General features: G+C 51.0%; 1 protein-coding gene across 1 annotated transcript in view; it reads left to right on the top strand.

Annotated features, from left to right (window-relative positions):
- Positions 1 to 27,827, top strand: part of LOC119954452 (SRC kinase signaling inhibitor 1-like) — a 645,297-nt gene that overhangs the window by 267,345 nt on the left and 350,125 nt on the right. Inside the window, 1 exon segment of the mRNA XM_038779671.1 lies at positions 2,524 to 2,586. Coding sequence (XP_038635599.1) covers positions 2,524 to 2,586 — 63 coding nt within the window.

The following is a 27,827-nucleotide window of genomic DNA, read 5'->3' as shown; positions in this document are numbered from 1 at the left end:
TTAGCACTGCTGCCTCCAGTGATGAGGACCCGGGTTCGATCCCGACTCCGGGTCACTGTCCGTGTGGAGTTTGCACGTTCTCCCCGTGTCTGTGTGGGTCTCACCCCGACAACCCAAAGATGTGCCGGAAAGGTGGATTGCCCCTTAATTGGAAAAAAAAAGAATTAGGCACTCTAAATTAAAAAAAAAGAAATTGGACACGATGACTGGATGGGACTTGGTGTGGGGTAAGGTATGTTTTCGAACAATTGGGATGGGAATGCGGTGAGGAGTGTACGGGAATAACCAAACCTGAAATTGCATGGACATATTGCAACCCAGCACCGTACCAGCTGGCGGATGAACATGATTGCCCTCCTGGGAAATGATTGTCTTATTAGGGTTAATTTGCAGAGAGCGAAATGGAAAATTGGCAGGGAGGACATATCCACAAGCTTCTCACAAATGAGCTCAGACCAAGGGACATGGGCCCAGCTCCCAATTCTGGGAATAGACTAGGGTGTCAAGACTGAACCCAAATGGTGAGGAGAAATCGTTAGAATGAAAGGAGAATCAAAGCATCCAAAATGATTAAAGGATCAACGAGCAGAGGCTGTTTGACCGCAGCATCACGGAGAATCTCCATCGCTATTTGTGACCTGAGGTAGTCACTGGGTGTGTCTCCTGGATCGATGCTGTTTGTCAAAGACGCCCCCTGGCCTTGCCCCTCCCCTACCCACCCAGCACCCTACCCCACTCCCAAATCTATAACATCCAACCCGACAACCTCCAAGATCTCAGCATCCTCCAATTCCGGTCACTTCCACCCCCCAATTTTCATCATTCTACTACTGCGGACCACCTTGAGCTGCATAGACTCTGAGCGCTGGAATACCATCCCTAAACCCTCTAGTCACTCCATAAAACCTGCCTCCTTAACCATCTGTTTCACTATCTTCTTATGTGGCTCAGTGCTTACCAAAGCTCCTGGGGAGCACTTTGGAACATTTTCACTGTGTCAGAGGCATTATATAAATGTTTGAGAGGTGAGAATGGATCTCATGTTCGAACTGCGAAAGAAAAATCAATGAAGGTGCATGGTTTATGCCCGAGAAATAACTGATCGTCTGGACCTGCACTGGCCACTTGACAGACAAATGCCCAAATGTCTCCATTTTATTTCTTCTTATTTCTTGACCAGATGTTTAAGATGCATTTTGTGGGACTAAAGTGTTTGGAGAGGCTTCTTCTTTATTTGTTATGTTGCATTGGTGTGCAAAATGCAAAACCAGAACATTAGGTGAGCCAGTATCAGCAATTTTTAATATCTGCAGATTGATTTAAACAGTAAACCTGGCTTCCTGAGATTTGATGCTTCATCTCAAAGCATCCCAGAAGCAGTCAAGGCTTAGAACATAGAACAGTACAGCACAGAACAGGCCCTTCGGCCCTCAATGTTGTGCCGAGCCATGATAACCCCACTCAAACGCACATATCCACACTATACCCGTAAGCCAACAACCCCCCCCCCCCCTTAACCTTACTTTTATTAGGACACTACGGGCAATTTAGCATGGCCAATCCACCTAACCCGCACATCTTTGGACTGGGAGGAAACCGGAGCACCCGGAGGAAACCCACGCACACAGGGGGAGGACGTGCAGACTCCACACAGACAGTGACCCAGCCAGGAATCGAACCTGGGACCCTGGAGCTGTGAAGCATTTATGCTAACCACCATGCTACCCTGCTGCTTGGACTGGATATTGCAAAAACCATGGAGAACTCTTCGGGATTCTTATGGGAAAAGGCGACACTGATAATACTGGAACTTATAGTTGTAGAATTTACAGTGCAGAAGGAGGCCATTCGGCCCATCGAGTCTGCACCGGCTCTTGGAAAGAGCACGCTACCCAAGCCCACACCTCCATCCTATCCCCATAACCCAGTAACCCCACCCAACACTAAAGGCAATTTTAGACACTAAAGGCAATTTAACATGGCCAATCCACCTAACCTGCCCATCTTTGGACTGTGGGAGGAAACCGGTGCACCCGGAGGAAACCCGCACAGACACGTGGAGAACGTGCAGACTCCACACAGACAGTGACCCAAGCCGGGAATCGAACCTGGGACCCTGGAGCTTTAAAGCAATTGTGCTAACCACTGTGCTAACGTGCTGCCCAACTGTTCAGGGGAAATCTCCTGAATTTCCTATATGGGGCAGCGTGGTAGCACAGTGGTTAGCACAGCTCCAGTGTCCCAGATTCGATTCCCAATTTGGGTGACTGTCTGCGGTGTGACCGGTATTAGATTCTGACAGGCGGACTAGAAGTTCTTAGCTTAGAGGTGAGGGGGCGGGGGGATTTGTTCAACACTGCAAAAATAATTTCTGGTCCCAGGACTTACGTTTTGGATGGTAGCAGGTGACCAAAATGAGTTTAGTCTTTGAACGTAGACTATAATAATACTTTGTGTTTCAGTAATTGAACTTACAATGTGACCACATCTTTTCTGCTTCAAAGTGTTGAATGTTTCTTACAGCAGGGCTTTGAAGCTTGGAGTGCCTGCGAGTTCAGGGATGCAGGGAACAAGATAGAGGCAAAGGTAAGTGAGATTATTATAAAAAGAATGAAGACTAAAAGGAAAACTAGACTGATGATTGGATGGAGCGGTTTGCTATCATGTTGGGAGAAGTGGGGGAAAGTGGCATCTGCACTGGGAAATATTAACGTTTTGGCAAGATCTCAACCCAAAGTGTGAGCAATGTGGCTGGGGAAATCCAGCCAAAGGGTGATAGAACTTCAGAATGGTATGTGGTGTTTTTGAAACAGAAATAGCAGCATTGAAGGTCTCCCTTCCTACCAGACCCTCAATGTTCAACAGGACCATTGAGCACCATGTTAATAGACCATGCAACTACATCCATGTACATAGACTGTGTGCATACATGATGTAAATACACCAATGTAAAAACACCCATGTAAATACACCATGGAAATACACCCATGTAAATACACCCATGTAAATACACCCATGTAAATACACCCATGAAAATACATCAATTTAAATACATCAATGTACATATACAATGTGGATGCACCATGTAAATACACCTGTAAATACACCCAAGTAAATACGTAATGTAAATATGTGCAGGTACATACACTCATGTAAATACACCCAAGTAAATACACCTTGTAAATGCACCCAAATACTCCATGTAAATACACCATGTAAATGCACCCAAATAAATACACCATGCAAATGCACCATGTAAATACACAATGTAAATACACCCAAGTAAATACACCTTGTAAATGCACCCAAATACTCCATGTAAATACACCATGTAAATGCACCCAAATAAATACACCATGCAAATGCACCATGTAAATACACAATGTAAATACACCCAAGTAAATACACCTTGTAAATGCACCCAAATACTCCATGTAAATACACCATGTAAATGCACCCAAATAAATACACCATGCAAATGCACCATGTAAATACACAATGTAAATACACCCAAGTAAATACACCATGTAAATACACCCAAATAAATACACCATGCAAATACACCATGTAAATACACCATGTAAATACACCATGTAAATACACCATGTAAATACACCCATGTAAATACACCCAAGTAAATAAACCATGTAATGGTGCTGGGCAGCACGGTAACATTGTGGATAGCACAATTGCTTCACAGCTCCAGGGTCCCAGGTTCGATTCCCGGCTGGGTCACTGTCTGTGTGGAGTCTGCACATCCTCCCCGTGTGTGCGTGGGTTTCCTCCGGGTGCTCCAGTTTCCTCCCACAGTCCAAAGATGTGCAGGTTAGGTGGATTGGCCATGATAAATTGCCCTTAGTGTCCAAAATTGCCCTTAGTGTTGGGTGGGGTGACTGGGTTATGGGGATAGGGTGGAGGTGTTGACCTTGGGTAGGGTGCTCTTTCCAAGAGCCGGTGCAGACTCGATGGGCCGCATGGCCTCCTTCTGCACTGTAAATTCTATGCAAAAAAAATTCTATGAAATACACCGTGAAAATGCACCATGTAAATACACCCATGTAAATGCACCCATGTAAATACGCCATGTAAATATGTGCATGTACATACTCTCATGTAAATACACCCAAGTAAATACACCATGTAAATAAACCCAAGCAAATACACCTTGTAAATACACCATGTAAATGCACTATGTAAATGCACTATGTAAATACACCATGTAAATACACCCATGTAAATGCACCATGTAAATACACCATGTAAATGCACTATGTAAATACACCATGTAAATCCACCCATGTAAATACACCATGTAAATACACCATGTAAATACACCATGTAAATGCACTATGTAAATACACCATGTAAATACACCATGTAAATACACCATGTAAATGCACTATGTAAATGCACTATGTAAATGCACTATGTAAATACACCCATGTAAATACACCATGTAAATACACCCAAATAAATACACCATGTAAATACACCATGTAAATACACCCATGTAAATACACCATGTAAATACACCATGTAAATGCACTATGTAAATACACCATGTAAATGCACTATGTAAATACACCCATGTAAATACACCATGTAAATACACCATGTAAATACACCATGTAAATACACCATGTAAATACACCCATGTAAATACACCATGTAAATACACCCATGTAAATACACCCAAATAAATACACCATGCAAATACATCATGTAAATACACCATGTAAATACACCATGTAAATACACCCATGTAAATACACCATGTAAATACACCCATGTAAATACACCCAAATAAATACACCATGCAAATACATCATGGAAATACATCATGTAAATACACCATGTAAATGCACCATGGAAATGCACCCATGTAAATACACCATGAAAATACACCATGTAAATACACCATGTAAATACACCATGTAAATGCACTATGTAAATGCACTATGTAAATGCACTATGTAAATACACCCATGTAAATACACCATGTAAATACACCCATGTAAATACACCATGTAAATACACCATGTAAATGCACTATGTAAATACACCATGTAAATGCACTATGTAAATACACCCATGTAAATACACCATGTAAATACACCATGTAAATACACCATGTAAATACACCCATGTAAATACACCATGTAAATACACCCATGTAAATACACCCAAATAAATACACCATGCAAATACATCATGGAAATGCACCATGTAAATACACCATGTAAATGCACCATGGAAATGCACCCATGTAAATACACCATGAAAATACGCCATGTAAATACACCATGTAAATACACCCAAGTAAATACTCCTTGTAAATACACCCAAATAAACCATGTAAATACACCATGTAATGGTGCTGGGCAGCACGGTAACATTGTGGATAGCACAATTGCTTCACAGCTCCAGGTTCCCAGGTTCGATTCCCGGCTGGGTCACTGTCTGTGCGGAGTCTGCACATCCTCCCCGTGTGTGCGTGCGTTTCCTCTGGGTGCTCCGGTTTCCTCCCACAGTCCAAAAATGTGCAGGTTATGTGGATTGGCCATGATAAATTGCCCTTAGTGTCCAAAATTGCCCTTAGTGTTGGGTGGGGTTACTGGGTTATGGGGATAGGGTGGAGGTGTTGATCTTGGGTAGGGTGTTCTTTCCAAGAGCCGGTGCAGACTCGATGGGCCGGATGGCCTCCTACTGCACTGTAAATTCTATGAAAAAAAAATTCTATGAAATACACCGTGAAAATGCACCATGTAAATACACCATGTAAATACACCATGTATTTACACCACGCAAATACACCACGCAAATACACTACGTAAATACACCGTGTAAATACATAATGTAAATAAACCATGTAAATACACCATGTAAATACACCCATGTAAATACACCCATGTAAATACACCCAAGTAAATACACCATGTAAATACACCATGTAAATACACCATGTAAATGCACCCAAGTAAATACACCCAAATAAATACACCATGTAAATACACCCATGTAAATGCACCATGTAAATGCACCCAAGTAAATACACCCAAATAAATACACCATGTAAATACACCATGTAAATACACCATGTAAATGCACTATGTAAATACACCATGTAAATGCACCATGGAAACGCACCATGTAAATACACCATGTAAATACACCCATGTAAATACACCCAAGTAAATACACCATGTAAATGCACCATGTAAATACACCATGTAAATACACCCAAGTAAATACACCCAAATAAATACACCATGTAAATGCACTATATACACTATGTAAATGCACCATGGAAATGCACCATGTAAATACACCATGTAAATGCACCATGGAAATGCACCATGTAAATGCACCATGGAAATGCACCATGTAAATACACCATGTAAATACACCATGTAAATACACCATGTAAATACACCATGTAAATACACCATGTAAATGCACCATGTAAATACACCATGTAAATACACCATGTAAATGCACCATGTAAATACACCATGTAAATACACCATGTAAATGCACCATGTAAATACACCATGTAAATACACCATGTAAATGCACCATGTAAATACACCATGTAAATACACCATGTAAATACACCATGTAAATGCACCCAAGTAAATACACCCAAATAAATACACCATGTAAATACACCCATGTAAGTACACCATGGAACTGCACCAGGGATGTTCTTTCCCAAATTTGGAATATTTTGAATATTCCAGCTTTCGTTGTGGTATGATGTCGCAGTGTAGTAGATTACCTTCCTGGGAAGGTGAGTGTCCAAGGACTTCTCCTGGAACTTGAGAAGTTGTTGTTGTGACAGTGTTCCCATTATGGTGTTTAATCGGGAATTCCAGGAATATTGACCCTTTGAAAGAATGGTCCAAGTCAAGATGGAGTGTGACTTGGAGGTGAGGGTGTTGCCACAAATTTGCTGCTCTTGTGCTTCGTGATAGTAGAGGTCACAGGCTAGAGCAGTGATCTTGAAGCTATTTTGGTGAGTTATCACATGTGCTTCTCATTCTGCAACTACATTGTGCCGATGATGGACAGAATGGACATTAGGTCAAGCGGTGGCAATAGTGCTCATGGGAGCTGTTGATTCTTGGATGGTGTTGAGCTTCTGGAGTTTTGTTGCAGACATGCCCATGTAGAGAGTTCCATCTTGGTCCTGACTTCAACCTTGCAGATCCTGGGGGAGTATTGAAGGGGTCAGAAACTTATGCTTTCTTCACCCCCTCCTCTGCTCTTGTATCACTGTATGTTTCATCCAGTTCTGGGACTGGCTGTAAGGGGCAATTCTGATCTGAATATCAACAAAGTAAAGTAAAGCACTTACAAAATGGACAGAATTAATCAGTAAACGTCTTAATGATGCCTGTAAAGTGAGCATTGTCATGTGTGAACGCAGATTGATTATTGGAAACCAAACTATACCAGCTGAGGAGTTTTTTTCCCGGTTAAGATTATTCCTCCTTCTTACCAATTTCCCCTTTACTCCCACTCTGCCCGGCTTGTACAAGCGTGCCTGATGCCAGAGACTCTCCTATCGTAATCAGCCAATCGTTGTGTTGCTGACACCAGACAGTTTTTCTTCCCACTTGCAAATGAGTCAAAGGAAGTTCAGTGAAGATGTGGAAGTTGCCAAAAATGTCAATGACCATACAGATGACCAATTGTCAAAAGGGAGAAGGCATGTTGTCTGGGCATTAAAAAAAAAGCCAGGGCGGCACGGTGGCACAGTGGTTCGCACTGCTGCCTTACAACACCAGGGACCCGGCTTCAATCCTGGACTTGGGTGACTGGCTGTGCGGAGTTTGCACTTTATCCCCGTTTCTGCTTGGGTGTCCTCCGGGTGCTCTGGTTTCCCCCCACAGTGCAAAGATGTGCAGGTTAGGTGGGGTTAAAGGGATGGGGCGATGGAGTGAGCCTCGGTAGGTGTTCTTTCCGAGAGTCAGATTAGACTCGATGGGCTGAATGGCCTCCTGCACTGTAGGAATTCTAATTCTATCCCTCCAGCTCTCATCCTTCACATTCCCATGTCAGCTCATGACGTTCCCCCCTCCGCCCCACCAATCCCCATGGCTCTTCAGACCAACTCAGGCATCGTTCCCACCCCAATGGCCCTTGAGAGCCCCAATGCTAACTGAATGCCAACCTATGCTCCCCAGACACCACCTTTTCCCCCTTAGAGCTACCATGCCAATTTACCCAATATGCACCATGGGCAGACCCAGGATCCATGCTGAGATTAAATAAAGATCTTAAGTGTCTATTGATGAATTCATCATTGTAAATAAACACTGATAAACTCATTGATTACAGTTAACCTTCTTTAATCCGCTATAAAAACAAACATTGGAATACATAGATTCACTTCAAACAGTGTATAACCACTTGGTCGGGGCGGCATGGTGGCGCAGTAGTTGGCACTGCTGCATCATGACGCCGAGGACCTACCTGGGCTCGATCCAGGCATCGGGTCACTGTCCGTGTGGAGGTTGCACATTCTCCCTGTGTCTGTCTGGGTTTCACCCCCACAATTGCCTAATTGTTTCTAAATTGAATAACCATTTGGAGCTGTCAATCAAACCGTGCACTGACAGCCCCCCCCCCCCACCCCAAGGGAACCTGACCTCTCCCAAAGCTGTCTTGGGACCATATCCAAAAGGCACCTCTTCTAAGGGTACCCCACTTCTCCAAAAGACTCTGGAAGCATTAGACCTTCTCCCAGCAGATCTAAAATGCACAGTTAATGTTTTAGCCATCCCACCAGCAAAACTCAGATCGGCATGATGTTGCACCTTAACAGATGCAGTTGCCTCTGTGAACCATAGATATGCAATCTAGAACCTACCCCCTTTGACCGCTGTGAAAATGGTGGATGCCGTGTTTGTGGGCTGGACTTCCGGATTCCAACCCTCTGCTTTGGGGCTCTCCTTCATGATGAAAATTCCGGCTTATGTGATCGTCCTGTTTCAAGATCCTGTGATTTCCCCGCCTTTCACTGAACCAATCTATTCTTAAAATGCCGACGTGACCTCTGCTTCAATCGTTATCTCTGACAGTACATTCCACTACTTCTGTGCAAAACAATGTTTCTGCTATTTTCTCATAAATATCTTCCATTTAATCTTTTATCCATGTTCCTCATTATAAATCCCAAAATTATTGAAAGCAGCCTGACTCTATCTACACCATCTGATCTCTTTGCAATTTTAAATACCTCTATCACTCTGTAATCATCTCCCTTTTAACAGAAACAGCCCCGATTGCTCGATGCATAAACTCACTGACCTAATGTGGCTTCAGGTATTTCTTTATACGACTGGGTTCGGTGTCTCCTCTGAGTCCTGATTCTTTTGATATCATCAGAACTACAGTTTAAACAGGGCAGCACGGTGGCCTAGTGGTTAGCACAACCGCCTCACGGCGCTGAGGTCCCAGGTTCGATCCCGGCTCTGGGTCATTGTCCGTGTGGAGTTTGCACATTCTCCCCGTGTCTGCGTGGGTTTCGCCCCCACAAGCCAAAGATGTGCAGAGTAGGTGGATTGGCCACGCTAAATTGCCCCTTAATTGGAAGAAATAATTGGGTAATCTAAAATTTAAAAAAAAAAAGAACTACAGTTTAAATAATAACAGACGACAGAACGAATTAAAGGATGCTCATTCTTCCTTGAAAAGTTTCAACCCGAGAAAATATGTCCTCGGCCTTTCGCTGATTCCCGGGTTCACAAAACCTATGGAGAAAGCTGCGAGTGGCATGTGTTAGTCTCGCTTGAAATGAAGTGATTGGGAGAGGAATACATGAAATATTTCAAACCTGTGTTCAAACCCCTCCAAGGCCTCACTCCACCCGATCTCTGTGACCTTTTCCAGCTCTGTAACCCTCTGAGAACTTTGTGCCCCTCCAACCCTGCCCTCTTTGGCAGCCCCAGTTTATTTTGCCCCACCAATGGTCGCGGTGCCTGCAGCCACCTTGAGGCACCGAGTCTGAATTCCCTTTCGAAACCTCACTGCTTATTCATTTCTCTCTCCTCCTTCAACACATCCCTATGTCCAATCTCACTAGTCCTCACACCTCCATCTTCAGCTCAGTGTGAATTTTATATTGTCCTGGAAAGTATCTTGTGATATTTTACTATGTTATATAAATATAAATATAAATACAAGCCATTGATATAGTTAACCAACCAACAGATTAGAGATGGTGGACTGGATTCTCCCAAAATGGGACCATACCCCCCACGTCGGGGGGGCCCTGCCGGGGGCCAGCAGGGACCCAGAGTAGTTCACACAGTTTTAGCTGCGGATACGGGCCCCCGCACATCCGGTTTTGAGTCCGTGCATGTGCATGGAGGCGTCCTCCAGCAGCCGCGCCGAGCGCCATGACGGACTCGGACCGTGGAGGCAGATTAAAAATGTAGACCCCCCCCCCCCCCCCGATTGGCCGCGCGCATCTGACAGCCCGGATCTGTGTCCCCCCCCCACGCTGCCGATAAGGCACCCCCTCCCCCGCGTGTCCGATCCCCCCGCCCCGCACCAGGGCGGCCGTCGACTGAGTGCGCAGCCGCCATGCTTGCATCCCGAATGGCAATAGGTGGTTAGTTCCACGCTGTTGGGAAGTCGGCCGGTCGGGTGCGGAGGATCGCTGGGCGGGCCTCTGGCGATGGGGCCCCCAGCCGCGCGGATTACTCCGCCAACGCGCTGATTCTCCGGTCCTGGAGAATCGCCAGACATGCGCCAGGCCATATTTCGGCGTGAAATTGGATCGTCCGCCCCCGTGCCGAACATGACTTCGGCGCTGGACTGAGTAGAATCCAGCCCGGTACATTTGGAAGTCGATTTAAGGCAGAAGAGTACAATCGTTAGGAACAGGGGAAGGCCATTTGGCCCCTCAAGTCTGCTTCTTTGTTCGATAAAGTCATGATTGATCTGATGTGGCGTTGCCCCCACCTACCTGATCCACCCCACCCCTCTCCCCCCCCCCCCCCCTCCCCCAAGACCTATGGCTGAACTGAAACAGTAGGATAAAGGGTCAACGTTCAAACTGAGAATAGACGAAATAGAACAGATATCAGGAGATGGTTCTGCACACACATCAACAGACGGTACAGACGTCCAGGTGGGACAGTGGGGGTAAAGATCCCTGGAAACAAGTAACAAACAATTGGATGCTCTGACTGAGGAGGAAGGCTATGGCCATCATTGGATAGCTGGACCAAAGTGACCCCCTAATCGCCGACTGTGAACTGTCACAAAGTCATCGGGCTGGATTCGCGCCCGCAGCAAGATCGCCAAATACAGGACGGGAACCATGTTAAGGTCCGTTGACCTCGGGCGGGAATTTCGGGTCGGCAGGTGGGGACGGCTGAAGTATCCCACCCACAGAGTTTTACAGAACAGAAAGAGGCCGTTCAGCCCATCGTGTCTTTTCTAACTATCAAACACCTATCTACTCTAATCCCATTTTCCACCACATGGCCCGTAGCCTTGTACGCTATGGCGTTTCAAGTACTCATCTCAATGCCTCTTAAATGTTGTGAGGGTTCCCGTCTCCACCACCCTTTCAGGCAGCGAGTTCCAGATTCCCACCTTCCTCTGGGTGAAAAAGATTTTCCTCAAATCCCTTCGAAATCTCCTGCCCCTGACCTTAATTTCATGTCCCCTGTTGTTGTTCATTACATCATTTAAAAATTAGAGCCAGACCTTTCAGGGGTGAATTTGGGAAACATTTCTCCACGCAAAATTTAGAACATCTCAAAATGATGCTACATCAATTGTAATTTTAAACCAGAGATTAATATTTTTTGTCAGCTAAGAGTATGAAGAGATGTGAGACTGGAGTTAGGTCACAGATCAGCCATAATCTCAACGAATGGCACAACATGTGCTGGAGGCTGTGGCCTCCTCCTCTTCCTATCTTGTTCAAATCCAGCTCCTTATTCTTCCCAAATGTGCCATGTTCTGAGTGTGGCCTACCAGAATTTTGTTGACCATTGCCCACGCGCAGGGTTGCTACTTTCCACTGATCTCCATCTGTGTAGTTTAGATCTTAGATTATAGAATTTACAGTGCAGAAGGAGGCCATTCGGTCCATCGAGTCTGCACCAGCCCTTGGAAAGAGCAACCTACCAAAACCCATGCCTCCACTCTATCCCAGTAACCCCACCTAACCTTTTGTACAGTAAGGGACAATTTAGCATGGCCAACCACCTAACCTGCACATGTTTGGACTGTGGGAGGAAACCGGAGCACCTGGAAAACCCCATGCAGACATGGGGAGAATGTGCGAACTCCACACAGACAGTCACCCGAGGCTGGAATTGAACCCGGGACCCTGGAGCTGTGAGGCAGCAGTGCTAACCACTGTGCCACCGTGCCACCTACCGATGTGACTGAGGTGATACACACATAAAGCGAGGGCGAGTGAATTGAGTGAAGTGATCGCTCACAACATTGACTGTAAGAGCCGTGCGCTCCCTCGGCCTCCAAAGTGTAAATAATCCTTTTGTTTTTACCATACGATGTTGATGACAGTTCTATCAATATATAAACGATTAAGCATTTTCTCTAACTTGTTGTGAAATACTTGGCTTGTATTAAATGTATTTAACCTTATTCATGGGGTAATGGTTAGTGAAGAAGCCCTGATTTCACTCTTGTGGCCCAATGAGATGAAGGGGGGGTTGGACACACATGTGGTCCACCCTGGGTTGCCCATCACTGGTTTAGGCGACTTGAAGAAACTTTGTGATTTCGGTGCTGTTAGCTTGGTCCAACTGCGATGAAAAAATACCCCACTTTTTAAAATACCCAGTGGGGGTTTTATCTTTCTTTGCATCCCTCTGGATTTACTCCTGGGTGTCACACGCCGCACATCCCAAAGATTAATGTTAAATTCCGGGAGACCCCAGGGTGATATCCGGAGGATTGTCAGTTAGTGCTGTCAGCCTGTGTCAGGTTCCAGGCTGCACTCTGCTGCTGATATCGAGGAGGGGAGGAGAGGGGGAGGGGAGAGAGGAGGGGAGAGAGGAGGGGGGAGAGAAGGAGGAGAGGAGGGGGAGAGGACAGGGGGGAGAGGACAGGGGGAAGAGGACAGGGGGAGAGAAGGGGGAGAGAAGGGGGAGAGAAGGAGGAGAGGGGGGGAGAGGAGGAGGAGAGGGGGAGAGAAGGAGGAGAGGGGGGAGAGAAGGAGGAGAGGGGGAGAGAAGGAGGAGAGGGGGGAGAGGGGAGGAGGAGAAGGAGGAGAGGAGAGAAGGAGGAGAGGGGGAGAGAGAAGGAGGAGAGGGGGGAGAGAAGGAGGAGAGGGGGAGAGAAGGAGGAGAGGGGGAGAGAAGGAGGAGAGGGGGAGAGAAGGAGGAGAGGGGGAGAGAAGGAGGAGAGGGGGGAGAGAAGGAGGAGAGGGGGAGAGAAGGAGGAGAGGGGGCAGAGAAGGAGGAAAGGAGGGGAGAGAAGGAGGAAAGGAGGGGGAGAGAAGGAGGAGAGGAGGGGGGGGGAGAGAAGGAGGAGAGGAGGGGGAGAGAAGGAGGAGAGAAGGAGGAGAGGAGGGGGAGGGGGAAGAGAATGAGGAGAGGAGAGGGAGGGCAGGGGGGAGAGGGCAGGAGGGAGAGGGCAGGGGGGAGAGGGTAGGGGGGAGAGGGCAGGGGGAGAGGGCAGGGGGGAGGGCAGGGGGGGAGGGCAGGGGGGAGGGCAGGGGGGGAGGGCGGGGGAGGGCAAGGGGGAGGGCAGGGGAGAGGACGGGGGAGAGGGGGCAGGGGGAGGGCAGGGAGAGGGGGCAGGGGGAGGGCAGGGGTAGGGCAGTGGGGAGAGGGCAGGGGGAGAGAGGGCAGGGGGAGAGGACAGGGGGGAGGGCAGGGGGGGAGGGCAGGGGGGGAGGGCAGGGGGGAGGGCAGGGGGGGGAGGGCAGGGGGGGAGGGCAGGGGGGGAGGGCAGGGGGGAGGGCAGGGGAGAGGACAGGGGGGAGGGCAGGGGGGGGAGAGGGCAGGGGGGGAGGGCAGGGGAGAGGACAGGGGGGGGAGAGGGCAGGGGGGAGGGCGGGGGGAGGGCGGGGGAGGGGGGGGGGGGCGAGGGGGAGGGCGGGGGGACGGGCAGGGGGAGGGCGGGGGGAGGGCAGGGGGAGGGCAGGGGGAGGGCGGGGGGAGGGCAGGGGTGAGGGCGGGGGGAGGGCAGTGGGGAGAGGGCAGGGGGAGAGAGGGCAGGGGGAGAGGACAGGGGGGAGGCCAGGGGGGGAGGGCAGGGGGGAGGGCAAGGGGAGGGCAGGGGAGAGGACGGGGGGAGGGCAGGGGGGGAGGGCAGGGGAGAGGACAGGGGTGGGGAGGGCAGGGGGGAGGGCAGGGGGGGAGAGGGCAGGGGGGGAGGACAGGGGAGAGGGCAGGGGGGGGAGAGGGCAGGGGGGAGGGCGGGGGAGGGCGGGGGGGAGGGCGGGGGAGGGCAGGGGGAGGGCAGGGGGGAGGGCAGGGGGAGGGCAGGGGGAGAGCAGGGGGGAGGGCAGGGGGGAGGGCAGGGGGGGAGGGCAGGGGGAGGGCAAGGGGGAGGGCAGGGGAGAGGATGGGGGAGAGGGGGCAGGGGGAGGGCAGGGACGAGGGGCAGGGGGAGGGCAGGGGTAGGGCAGGGGGAGAGAGGGCAGGGGAGAGGACAGGGGGGAGGGCGGGGGGGAGGGCAGGGGGGAGGGCAGGGGGGAGGGCAGGGGGGGAGGGCAGGGGGGAGGGCAAGGGGAGGGCAGGGGAGAGGACGGGGGAGGGCAGGGGGGAGGGCAGGGGGGGAGGGCAGTGGGGGAGGGCGGGGGGGAAGGCAGGGGGAGGGCAGGAGGGAGAGGGCAGGAGGGGGAGGGCAGGGGGGGAGAGGACAGGGGGGGAGGGCAGGGGAGAGGACAGGGGGGGAGGGCAGGGGGGGGAGAGGGCAGGGGGGAGGGCAGGGGAGAGGACAGGGGGGGAGAGGCAGGGGGGAGGGCGGGGGGCGGGCAGGGGGGAGGGCGGGGGGAGGGCAGGGGGAGGGCGGGGGGGAGGGCAGGGGGAGGGCGGGGGGAGGGCGGGGGGAGGGCAGGGGGGGGAGGGCGGGGGGAGGGCAGGGGGGAGAGGGCAGGGGGGAGGGCAGGGGGAGAGGGCGGGGAGAGGATGGGGGGAGGGCGGGGAGAGGATGGGGGGAGGGCAGGGGAGGATGGGGGGAGGGCAGGGGAGGATGGGGGGAGGGCAGGGGAGGATGGGGGGAGGGCAGGGGAGGATGGGGGGAGGGCAGGGGAGGATGGGGGGAGGGCAGGGGAGGATGGGGGGAGGGCAGGGGAGGATGGGGGGAGGGCAGTGGGAGGGCGGGGGAGGGCAGGGGGGAGGGCAGGGGGGAGGGCAGGGGGGGAGGGCAGGGGGAGAGGGCAGGGAGAGGATGGGGGGAGGGCAGGGGAGGATGGGGGGAGGGCAGGGGAGGGCAGTGGGGAGGGCAGGGGGGAGAGGGCAGGGGGAGAGGACAGGGGGGAGAGGACAGGGGGGAGAGGACAGGGGGGAGAGGACAGGGGGGAGAGGACAGGGGGGAGAGGACAGGGGGGGAGGGCAGGGGGGGGAGGGCAGGGGGAGAGGGCAGGGGAGGGCAGGGGGAGAGGGCAGGGGAGGGCAGGGGGAGAGGGCAGGGGAGGGCAGGGGGAGAGGGCAGGGGAGGGCGGGGGGAGAGGGCAGGGGAGGGCAGGGGGAGAGGGCAGGGGAGGGCAGGGGGATGAGGGCAGTGGAGAGGGCAGGGGGAGAGGGCAGGGGAGAGAGGGCAGGGAAGAGGACAGGGGGGAGGGCAGGGGAAGAGGACAGGGGGGGAGGGCAGGGGGAGAGGACGGGGGAGAGGACGGGGGAGGAGGGGGCGGGGGGAGGGGAGAGGGGGGCGGGGGGAGGGGAGAGGGGGCGGGGGGAGGGGAGAGGGGGCGGGGGGAGGGGAGAGGGGGCGGGGGGGAGGGGAGAGGGGGCGGGGGGGAGGGGAGAGGGGGCGGGGGGAGGGGAGAGGGGGCGGGGGAGGGGAGAGGGGGCGGGGGGAGGGGAGAGGGGGCGGGGGGGAGGGGAGAGGGGGCGGGGGGGGAGGGGGAGAGGGGGCGGGGGGGGAGGGGAGGGGGGGCGGGGGGAGGGCAGGGGGAGAAGAGGGGGAGAGAAGGGGGTGAAGTGAGGGGGAGAGGACAGGAGGGTGAGAAGGAGGGGAGAGGAGGGGGAGAAGTGAGGGGGAGAGGACAGGAGGTTGAGAAGGGGGAGAGAAGGGGGAGAAGTGAGGGGGAGAGGACAGGAGGGTGAGAAGGAGGGGAGAGGAGGGTGAGAAGGAGGGGAGAGGAGGGAGTGAGGGGGAGAGGAGGGAGTGAGGGGGAGAGGACAGGAGGGTGAGAAGGGGAGAGGAGGACGGGGAGAGGAGGGGGGAGAGGAAGGGGGAGAGGACAGGAGGGGGAGCAGGAGGGGAGAGGACAGGAGGGAGAGAGGGGGAGAGGACAGGGGAGAGGATAGGAGGGTGAGAAGGGCGAGAGGAGGAGGGGGAGAGGAGGGGGGGAGAGGTAATGGGGATGAATTACTGAACAAGCGGTACTGAAGGGATTGGCTGGCCAAGGAGCTGTGGCCCTGAATCAGCTGATGGACAATCCGACAGCCTCACACTGTGAGGAAGCTCAGTCACTCCTCCTGGCCCAGCCCATCAGTGACGCCACCGGGATTCACCAACTCGCCCACAAAACAGATAAATCCCAGAGTAAATGGGGGAGAAAAGGGAAAGTTGGTCAATCGTTTTGCAGAGGGAAAGAGGACAAAGGAAGAGTTGAGTGAGTGAGCAGGAGATTGCAGCCCGGAGTGGAGAGTCTGTGTGGGGTGACAGCAGCAGGAGGAGGAGGTAAATCAGGCTTTGCTGCAAAGGCAGCTAAAAACGCAGAGTGCTGCAGCTAAAGACTGTGCAGTGAAACAGCCCAGTGTGTGTGTGTGTGTGTGTGTGGAGACAGGTGGAGTGGTGGTAACCATGGAGAGAGCGCACTTCCTTTTTTAGGAATGCAGTGATATCACGTTGCAAAGGTCAGTATTGGGAAAGACATTTCAGTGGCGAGTTCCCGGGAGCGCTGTTAGGCTGAAATGTAACAACAAGAAATTACCTTCACATGTCGGAGAGGATATAACCCCAGGGGAGAGGGCTCTTGTCCGTACGGTTTGGCAGGATGTTTGGGTTGCCACAGCAAACATTGTCACTCAGGTGGATTCCTGTAGATAGCTGAGCGGACCCAAGGAGCTTACCTGTTCACCCCAAAATACCTGCTGCTCTCCAGGTAAGTCCAGACTCACCTGAACTTCTTGACCTGTTTGCTGTGCGTTTGACCAGCCCCAGCTCTGTGCAATGACAGCTCCTGTCCAAACTGCTCACTTAATCCAGCTAGATTAGCTAGAGGGAGGGAGGGAGGGTGGAGGTGGAGGAGGAGGAGGAGGAGGGGGAGGGGGGGGGGGGGCTCTGTTCCTCTGGTCCTCTGGTCCTCTGGATGACTGTCATCTGATTTAAAGTTGTACAATCATTATTGTTGATTAACAACATCAGCCCCGGGAGTGTGTGCCATCTCAGCCAACTTCGGTCTGTGGGCAATGGTTCCAGTGATTCTATGAGCAAACAGATCAAAGTTCTGACGGTTTTATGTGGTAATCTGAACCCAGAACTTTTCTTACAGTTCAGTCAGTAACAGGTAGCCAGGATAAGTGTCAGGTTGGAATCTAATCCGGGGTGTTCTGTTACTTATTAGTCGAATGCTGGGTCTCTGATAGTGAGTCACACTTAGGAATCAAATTGAAAAGTTCCAAATACTTATTTATGGAGTAAGTTACAGGCTGGAATCTATTTGAACAATTTGAATGGTCTACATCGATCTATATGTGGCACAATGCAGAAACAGGAGTTTGTCTGTGTGGAGTTTGCACTTTCTCCCCAAGGGTTTCCTTCGGGTGCTCCGGTTTCCTCCCACAGTCCCATGGATAGGTGGATTGGCCAAGAGAAATTGTCCCTTAAGAGTCCAAAGTTGTGCAGGTCAGGTGGGGTTGCAGGTACAGGGCAGGGGCATGGGCCGAGGTGGGGTGCTCTCTGAGGGTCGGGGAGACTCGATGGGCCGAATGGCCTCTTTCTGCACTTTCGGGATTCTGTCGGAGTGAATTACAGACTGAAATCTAATATTTGAGGTCATAAAAAGTAGTAAACCTAGGGCGGGATGCGACGTAGTGGTTAGCACTGGGACTACGGCGCTGAGGACCCGGGTTCAATCCCAGCCCTGGATCACTGTCCGTGTGCAGTTTGCACATTCTCCCCGTGTCTGTGTGGGTTTCACCCCAACAACCCAAAGCTGTGCTGTTTAGATTGGTCATGCCAAATTGCCCCTTAATTGAAAAAAAATAATTGGGTACACTAAATTTATTTTAAAAAAAATAAAAGATTATAAACCAAGAGTTAATGTTTATAATGGTCCTGAACTCTTAAATTCAAATGATTAAATAGATAGATAGAATTTACAGTTCGGCCCATCAAGTCTGCACCGGCTCTTGGAAAGAGCACCCTACCCAAGGTCAACACCTCCACCCTATCCCCATAACCCAGTAACCCCACCCAACACTAAGGGCAATTTTGGACACTAAGGGCAATTTATCATGGCCAATCCACCCAACCTGCACATCTTTGGACTGTGGGAGGAAACCGGAGCACCCGGAGGAAACCCACGCAGACACGGGGAGGATGTGCAGACTCCGCACAGACAGTGACCCAAGCCGAAATCGAACCTGGGACCCTGGAGCTGTGAAGCGATTGTGCTATCCACAATGCTACCGTACTGCCGTTGTGACATTAATATACACATTTGACCAATGTAGGGGGAGGGGGAAAGCTGTATAGGGGAAATACGTCTGCTGCAGCTGGCCCACAAAGAATGCTGAAACATCACCTTGTCTGGCGCAGCTACCTCCCTTTCGCTGCCACCTTTCCCAACCTTGGGAAACCGGGCTTCCAAATGTACTGTGGGAATCCTGATTTAAATATGTCAACGTAGAGTCCACGTTGGATTCCTTGGGCATCCTGATATTAGCCGTCATAACAGAGGCAATGGCCACAGTCAGGATGTAATTTTGTATTTGGCTCTTTAACCTCCTTCACCATCCTCCTGCTTGTAAGTGACGAGGCTACGGGAGAAGTAATAACGAGGCTTTAACGCTGGGAGTTCAAGCGGGTTGTTTAAGGATTCCCAAACCACCAGCTCTGTGTTTGTTGAGCATTAACTTGCAATCGATTACAACATGTGCTGCTCCTGTCACCTTGGTTGGTGTAATATTCATAGAGCGAAGTCAGTTATTACTAAGAGTTAGCAGTTGCTTTGTCCAGGGGCTGTTTTGGAAAAATGCCCTTTTGGGTGGCAAGTCTTAAAGATTGTGGCAGAGTTTGTCACACGACAGAAAGTTCATGCCTGAAGTCTATAGTGTCATTGGAAGGAAGGGCCAGTGTCATGGGGGCCTCGCGTGTATGTTGGGAAACATTTCCTGTTTACATTACTTTAAAAAGGGATCTTATGAAAGTGGTTAGCCCTGCAGCCTCACGGCGCCGAGGTCCCAGGTTCGATCCCGGCTCTGGGTCCCTGTCTGTGTGGAGTTTGCACATTCTCCCTGTGTCTGCATGGGTTTCACCCCCACAACCCAAAGATGTGCAGACTAGGTGGATTGGCCAGGCTAAATTGCCCCTTATTTGGAAAAAATTAATTGGATACTCTAAATTTTTTTTTTTTTTAAAGGGATCTTGCCTCAATTATCTTATTAAAGAGTCAGTCAGTCTGCTGTTGATTTGAGGAAAGAAGTTACATTTTGGGTGTTCTTCAATAACATCAATGAAACACTCAGGGACTTGACAGAGTCGATGCTGGGAGGATGTTTCCTCTGGTTGGGGTATCTAGAACCAGGGGTCACAGTCGCAGAGTAAGAGATCCACCAGTTTGGGACTGAATTGAGGAGACATTTCTTCATTCTTCACTATGAATCTTTGAAATTCTTTACCCAGAGTGCCTTGAATATATTCCGAGATTGACAAATATTTGGATATTGAAGGAACCTAGGGATATGGGGATAGTGCAGGAAGGTAGAAAAGCTGCCATGATCCCATCGATTGGATTGGCTCACGCCTGCTCCTATTTATTATGTTCTTATGTAATACAAGGCTGAGAAAGTTGTGGTCAAATTATACAGGGCTTCGATCGGACTACAACTTGAGTACTGTGTTCACAAATGTCGCCAAGACCCTAGGGAGACACTCAAGATTGGAGAGGGAATGCAGAGATGATGCAGGAGCTTGATCTCCAGTGCTAAAGATTCAGTCGAAAGATTGGAGAACTTTGGACATTTCTAAATTGAAAGTTGTCCGAAAGGTGATATTATGAATGATGTGAGATTAAGGACTGGAAAAGATGCATCTGAAATATTTCTGTGAACTAAATTGGAAAGATGAAACGACTCGCAGTTCAAACTAGCAAAAGGCAAATTACGGACTGATATCAGCAAGCCCTTATTCACGGAGAGTAAACGATACAGGAAATAGACTGCCAGATACAGTAGTACACCTGAAATCCCTGGAGTCATTTAAGAGTTGATTGGATGCTGCAATGCTGGGATTTGAAGGCTTTTTTGGGATGGATGCATGAAGGTGGACCTAATGATCTTCCTTGTGTGTTATTGACTTGTGGCCTCTTGTTACTGAGGTCTTTAGATTGACCCCTCCCCACCAACAACACCACCAGCTGACTCCACTTCTGACATTCCAAATATGTTTAAGTTGAGCACCGTGGTGAAGGTATTGTACTAACCATTCACCATGTATTACACTGTATCACGCTGTTGCCCATGTGGGCTCCACCTATGGACCGTTGTATGATATTACATAGAATGAATCCGCCCCTGGCTCCGCCCCTTGAGGGGAGGTATAAAGAGCAGCAGCCCTGTAGGCAGCTCTCAGTCACAGAGCAGTCGCAGGCAGGCACTGTTCTAGTCGATTAGAGCCACTGTTCACTTCAACTCTCTGGCTCGCGTGAATTGATGGTCGCATCAAGCATTAACAGAGGAACTGAGTTTCAGAAATTCCAGAATCTCTCAGCATGAGGAAGCAACCAATTTACAATTAATGAGGCAACTGGGTCACTCATTGCATTTTGTGGCGTGTTCATTCACTTAGAGCAGGGAAAGGAGGAATTGTTAAGAAGTCGATAGATGTTATGATCGCAGCTTTGCAGGTTCTGTTTGGATTGATGAATTCAATAGTTTTCCCCGTGTGTATTCATTTGTCTTGTGATCTGTATCTCCAACTCTTTCACAAACAACAAAAAGACTTACATTTATATAGTGCCTTTCATGATGAGTGTTGGGTTGATTCACTCAGTTGGCTAGTATGTAACGCAGAATAATGCCAACGTTATGGGTTCAGTCCCCGGACTGGTGGTTCACAGAGGCCTGACCTCCTCATCTTACCTCACAGTGATGTGGTTGCCCTCTAACTACATATAGGGTGCGATTCAACCGGGAAAAAAATCTATGTCCAGTTTTGGGCATGTTAACCATGGCTGCAACATCGAGAAACACTTGGCTATGCAACGGCCCTGCTGGGTTTTTTTCAGCCTCAAGGAGTTTCTTTCTGCTGAGGCCGCACTCGGAGTCATTTCCTGTTGAAGGTCAGCAGGAGGAAAGGCTCCTCGTAGATCGGGTGCCATTTGAAAATGAATGAAATGAAAATCGCTTATTGTCACGAGTAGGCTTCAATGAAGTTACTGTGAAAAGCCCCTAGTCGCCACATTCCGGCACCTGTCCAGGGAGGCTGGTACGGGAATCGAACCGTGCTGCTGGCCTGCTTGGTCTGCTTTAAAAGCCAGCGATTTAGCTGAGTGAGCTAAACCAGCCCCATTTTGGAAGGCTGACCACTCTCCGATCCTATTTTCCCATTTCCCCCCTCTCCCATCCTATTCAGCCCCCCCTCCCCATTATGTTTGATCCCTCCTCCTCCCCACAAATCCCGGGGAGGCTGCGGGGAACACCCCCTCAACCCCGAGGCCCCCACCCCGGGCACGACCCTTGGCAGTGTTAACCTGCCATCTCGGCACCCTGTTACCCTGGCAGCACCCAGATGGCACTGAGGGAATACAGAGGGAATGCCATGATGCCACCACGCCCTGTCCCCGACCAACTAGGGTCTCCTTTGGTCTGGGAAGTCCCCCCCCCCCCCCCAACGGCTCCTCCTCAAAATGGTGTCCTGGGATTTATTTTTATAGATTTAAACTTCTTTTTTCCAATTAAGGGGCAATTTAGCATGGCCCATCCACCCACCCTGCACATCTTTCTGGGTTGTGGGGGTGAAACCCACGCAGACACGGGGAGAATGTGCAAACTCCACACGGACAGTGACCCGGGGCTGGGATCAAAGGCTGTGGGGCAGCCGGGCTAACCCACTGCGCCACCGTGCCCCCCTCGTGACCTGGGAAATTTTAAATTAAACACCTGATGGGAACGATGAACTCTGCTTTAAAGATTTATTTGCTTACGGCCAGATCGGCATTTACTGCTGATCCCTACCTACCCTTGAAGCTGGTGATCTGCCTCCCTAAACCGCTGCCATCCCTGTGCTGTAGGTATACCCACAGTGCTGTTTGGGAGGGAGTTCCAGGGTTTCGAGCCAGCTTCATCCAACAGGCAGCTGCTGAAGCAGTGCTGCACTCCCTCAGTGGGTGTGGCCGCTCTGCATTTTGTGGTCGTGTCTCAGGATTGCGACTTGAACTGACGATCTTCGGACTCAACAAACATTTCTTGTGCTCGTGAGCTCTATTAATAAGACAGAAAAATATATTCAAAGGGAAATTGAATTGTGAAGTGTTTGCCCTGCATTGGCACTGCCATTGTCTTCCCAGAATTTAATAGCACCGTTGCAGAGATTCTGCTGAATATACGATCAAGCCAAAACAGCATGGGCGCGATTCTCCGATCGCAGGACAGAGTGCCCGCGCCGTCATGAACGCCGTCGCATCCCACAACGGCGCAAAGCGGGTGCGGGCAGTAGCGATTCTGACCCCCATAGGGGGCCAGCACGGCACTGGAGTGGTTCACGCCACTCCAGCCTCACTTCCTGGCACGCACCGGGGGCGCCGCCAACCCTAGCATGTGCAGTGGCAACTCGCCAACCCGCGCATGCGCGGTGGCCTTACTGAACGCGCCGGCCGCGACGCAACATGGCGCGGGGGTTCTGGGGCTGGACGCGCAACAAAGTAGGACCGGGGGGGGGGGGGGAGAGAGACCGGCCCGCCGATTGGTGGGCCCCGATCGTGGGCCAGACCCCATCGGAGCCCCCCCCCCCCCCCCCCCCCCACCCTCACAGGCCACCCCCCCGACCCTTCGCGCAGAGTTCCCGCCAGCAGCGACCAGGTGTTGACGGCGCCGGCGGGACTCTGCTTTTTCCACATGGCCTCAGGGCGGCGTGGCGCGGTTGCGCCGATTCTCCGGCCCGGCGCGGGACTGGGAGATTCGCGCCCCATGTGTCCAGGAGCATGGATCACATGACTAGACTATTGGCAGCCGTGCCTTCAGCTGCCTTGTCCTAAGTCCTGTCATTCCTTCCCTAAACCTCTCCACAACTTCCTCTCGTTTTAAGGGCCTCCTTATAACTCTCAGACTTTAATTAAACTTTTACTCACCTCTCCGATGTCCTTCCCTTCAGCATCATTTTTATATTCTCAAATAGCACTTCTGCAAATCACCCACGGATGGGTTTCTGCCTTAAGCAGAATATAAATGCAATCATTTGTTGTGAGAATAGATTGCAAAGCAGCCTGCCACCAGGATTTACCTCTTGTTAAACTGTGCTCTGGTGAAGGTTCAATGGAGTTGTGGGTGATTACATGGTATCAGACTGTTTGCCCAGGTTTCTGCCTGTTGTTCCTGACTCTGTGTAATCTGCCGTGCAGTATAAACACGGTAGACAGTGTGTTGTGCTATATTGTTGTTGGTTACTAATTATCCAGCATGAACTGTCGAAAGGTAGGACTACTTTTATTTTATGGTTTTAAGAAGTTACACATTCAGCAGTTTACTAAGTCCCAAAGATGTACAATCTTCATAATTCAACAAAGACTATGTTGTAGCTCAATGCCTCCAGTCTGGAGCTACTTGTTTCAGTCTTGCTGGACAGATAGCAATGTGTTGTTAATGTTGTGTTAGTGATATACTCCATTATTGATGTGACAATTGGCCACCAGGTTAGAGTGTTATTAACTATTTCAATTGACGCCTGCTTGTCCTCCTATAATCTACCCTCCATAAATTTGAGGTCATGCAAAATGCTGCTTCCTGTGTTCTAGCGCACTGCAAATCCTGTTCCTCTTTCAGTTCTGTGCCCACTGACCTATTCTGACCCCCAGTCTTGAACTTAAAATTCTCCCCATCCTTCTTTACAAAGCCTTCCATGTCTTGCCTCTCCCTATCCCTGTAATCCTTGCCTCTCCTTGGGCTGGATTCTGCAACCCCCCGCTGGGTCGGAGAATCGCCGGGGGGGGGGGGGGGGGGGCGGTGTGAATCCTGGCCCCGCCATCTCCCGAAGTCTCCGGCACCAGAGATTCGGCAGGGGCGGGAATCGCGCCGCGCCTGTCGACCCCCCCCGCCCCCCCCTTCCCCCAGCGATTCTCCGGCCCGCGATGGTCCGAAGTCCCGTCGGCGGGAATCAAACCACCTACCTTACCGGCGGAACCAGGCGGAGCGGGTGGGCTTCAGAGTCCTGGGGAAGCAGGGGGGGGGGCGCGGGCCGATCTGGCCCCAGGGGGTGCCCCCACGGTGGCCTGGCCCGCGGTCGGGGCACACAGACCGGCGGGTAGGCCTGTGCTGTGGGGGCACTCTTTTCCTTCCGCGTTGGCCACAGCCTTCACGATGGCGGACGCCGAAGTGACCCCCTCCCCTGCGCATGCGCGGGGATGATGTCAGCAGCCGCTGATGCTCCGGCGCAAGCGTGGACGTCCGCCGGCTGGCGAAGTCCCTTTGGCCCTGGCTGGCGTGGCGCCAAAGGCCTTTCCCGCCGGCCGGCGGGGCGCCAACCACTCCGGCGCGGGCCTAGCCCCTCAATATTAGGGCTTGGCCCCTAAAGGTGCGGAGAAATCCACAACTTTGGGGCGGCCCGATGCCGGAGTGGTTCACGCCACTCCATCCCGCCGGGACCCCCCGCCCCGCCGGGTAGGGGAGAATCCCGGCCCTTATCCCTGTAATCCTTACCTCTCCTTTCAGTTATTTGGGCCTCAAGCACAGGAATGCCTTTCCTAATCCCCGCCACCTCTCATTTGCTTTCCTCCTTCAAAGCACTTCTTAAAAACTATCACTAGACTAAGCTTTCGCTCACCTGACCCACTATCACCTTCTAGACCCTGTGTCATATTTTGTTTCATGATATTCCAGTGAAGTTTCTTTGGGATGTTTTATTACATTAAAGATGCTATATAAACATAAGCATCCTATCTGGCTGCATCACAGCCTGGGTATGGCAACTGCTCAGCCCAAGACCATAAGAAACTACAGAGAGTCGTGAACACAGCCCAGTCCATCGCACAAACCTGCCTCCCATCCATTGATTCTGTCAACACCTCCCGCTGTCTGGGGAAAGCGGGCAGCATAATTTAAAAAAATAAATTTAGAGTATCCAATTATTTTTTTCCAATTAATGGGCAATTTAGCGTGGCCAATCCATCTAACACGCACACCTTTGGGTTGTGGGGGTGAAACCCATGCAGACACGGGAAGACACGGCTAACTCCACATGGACAGTGACCCAGGGCCGGGGTCGAACCTGGGTCCTCAGTGCCATAGGCAGCAGTGCTAACCACTGCGCCAGAGTGCAGCCCCAAGCGGGCAGCATAATCAAAGACCCCTCCCATCCGGGTTATTCTCTCTTCCAACCTTTTCCATTGGGCAGAAGATACACAAATCTGAGAACAGATTCAAAAACAGCTTTTTCCCCACTGTTGTTAATAATAATCTTTATTAGTATCACAGGTAGGCTTACATTAACACTGCAATGAAGTTACTGTGAAAAACCCCTAGTCGCCACACTCCGGCACCTGTTCGGGTATACAGAGGGAGAATTCCGAATTTCCAATTCACCTAACAGCATGTTTTTCGGGATTTCTGGGAGGAAACCGGAGCACCCGGAGGAAACCCACGCAGACAGGGGGAGAACGTGCAGACTCCGCACAGACAGTAACCCTAGCCGGGAATCGAACCTGGGACCCTGGCGCAGTGAAGCAACAGTGCTAACCACTGTGCTCCCATGCTGCCAGACTACTGTTATCAGACTCCTGAATGACCCTCTTATGGACTGAACTGATCTCTCTATGCACCTTCTCTCCTGAGTAGCACTATAATCCATTTGCTTCACCCAATGTCCATGTATTTACGTTGGGCGGGATTCTCTGAGCCCGGGGCCGGGCCGGAGAATCCCCGCGACCAGCGCGAATCGCGCCACGCCGTCCTGACTCCGGGATGCGATTCTCCGCTCTGCGGAGAATCGGCGCCATTGGGGCCGGTGTGGTTGGTGCAGAGCTGGTTGGGAGCCGCTCTACTACGATTCTCGGCCCGGGATGGGCTGAGCAGCTGTCGGGAAAAAGCTGAGTCCCGCCGACACCGTCCACACCTGCTCTCAGCCGGCGGGAACTCGGTGTGGAAGGGTCGGGGGTGGCCTGTGGGGGAAGGGGGTGGGGTCTGACCCGGGGGGGGGGGGGGGGGTGGCCTCCGATGTAGCCTGGCCTGCGATCGGGGCTCACCGATCGGCGGGCCGGCCTCTGTGGCTGGTGACCTCCTTTCTTCCTTGCCGGCCCCTGTAGTCGTGCGCCATGTTGTGTCGGGGCCGGCGCGCTGAAGGAAGCCGGCGTTTCTGACATCATCAACACTTAGCCTCAGGATCACAAAATCCTGCCCATTTTATATATATATATATATATATTGTATGTCGTACGTTTTTGATGTATGAAATGATCTGCCGGTCTACGCAGAACAATACTTTTCACTGTACCTCGGTACACGTGACAATAAATTTAAATCTCATCTAAAGATATTGTGTTGATAAAGAGTTATGCTGTGAATTGTGAATCTCCAGAAGATGCTGGTTGATTTACCCTGTTTGCTGTTAGTAAACAGCATCTCCAGTTCCTCATTATTTTTAACAATCTGCTGGATTTTCACATTAATTGCCCATTTGGCAGAAAGTTAGGGCTTGTACACAACAGCACAGACACTATTTTAATGGTGGGTTAATTGATAATGATTGTCAATCACCTTTTCCAGAACAGAAAGGGAACTAATTCAAATGTTGAGTTTCATTCCTGCAGAGACTAAATTCTTAGAGATTTTAAAAAATTGTTTTTTCTTGCTGTACCTTTCTCCTCCTCCGATCTTTATTTATTTCAGTAAGAAGTCTTACACCAGGTTTTATTTATTTCACTTTCTCTTTTTGATTTGACACTAATTCACCCCCATTTCCTTCTCCGTGGTTCTGAGTCCTTCTCTGTCCTGAAATGTCATCAGTTATAAGCAGACAGACGTGTTCGCAAAGTTCCCCAGATGCTCTGTCGCCCTCGCTCTGCTATCAGCTCTCACTTTGAGCAAGTTGCTGAAAAGATATTTTTCGAGCAGAAGGCTGGAGGAAGAAGCTCAACAGAACAGTACGTGGTGTCCAATTCCGACAAGATCTGGCTTGTTATTGCACAGGAGACTGGTACGACGAGAATCTTCCAATTTTGAAACCCAGCGGAACTGCAGTAATAACAGCTGTTAGCATCGATGAAACCTTGAGACTGAGAT

Source organism: Scyliorhinus canicula, chromosome 19 (genome assembly GCF_902713615.1).
Source record: "Scyliorhinus canicula chromosome 19, sScyCan1.1, whole genome shotgun sequence".
In the NCBI taxonomy this organism is placed as follows: domain Eukaryota; kingdom Metazoa; phylum Chordata; class Chondrichthyes; order Carcharhiniformes; family Scyliorhinidae; genus Scyliorhinus; species Scyliorhinus canicula.
The sequence above is the reverse complement of the archived record's forward strand: the minus strand, read 5'-3'. Positions and strand labels throughout refer to the sequence as shown.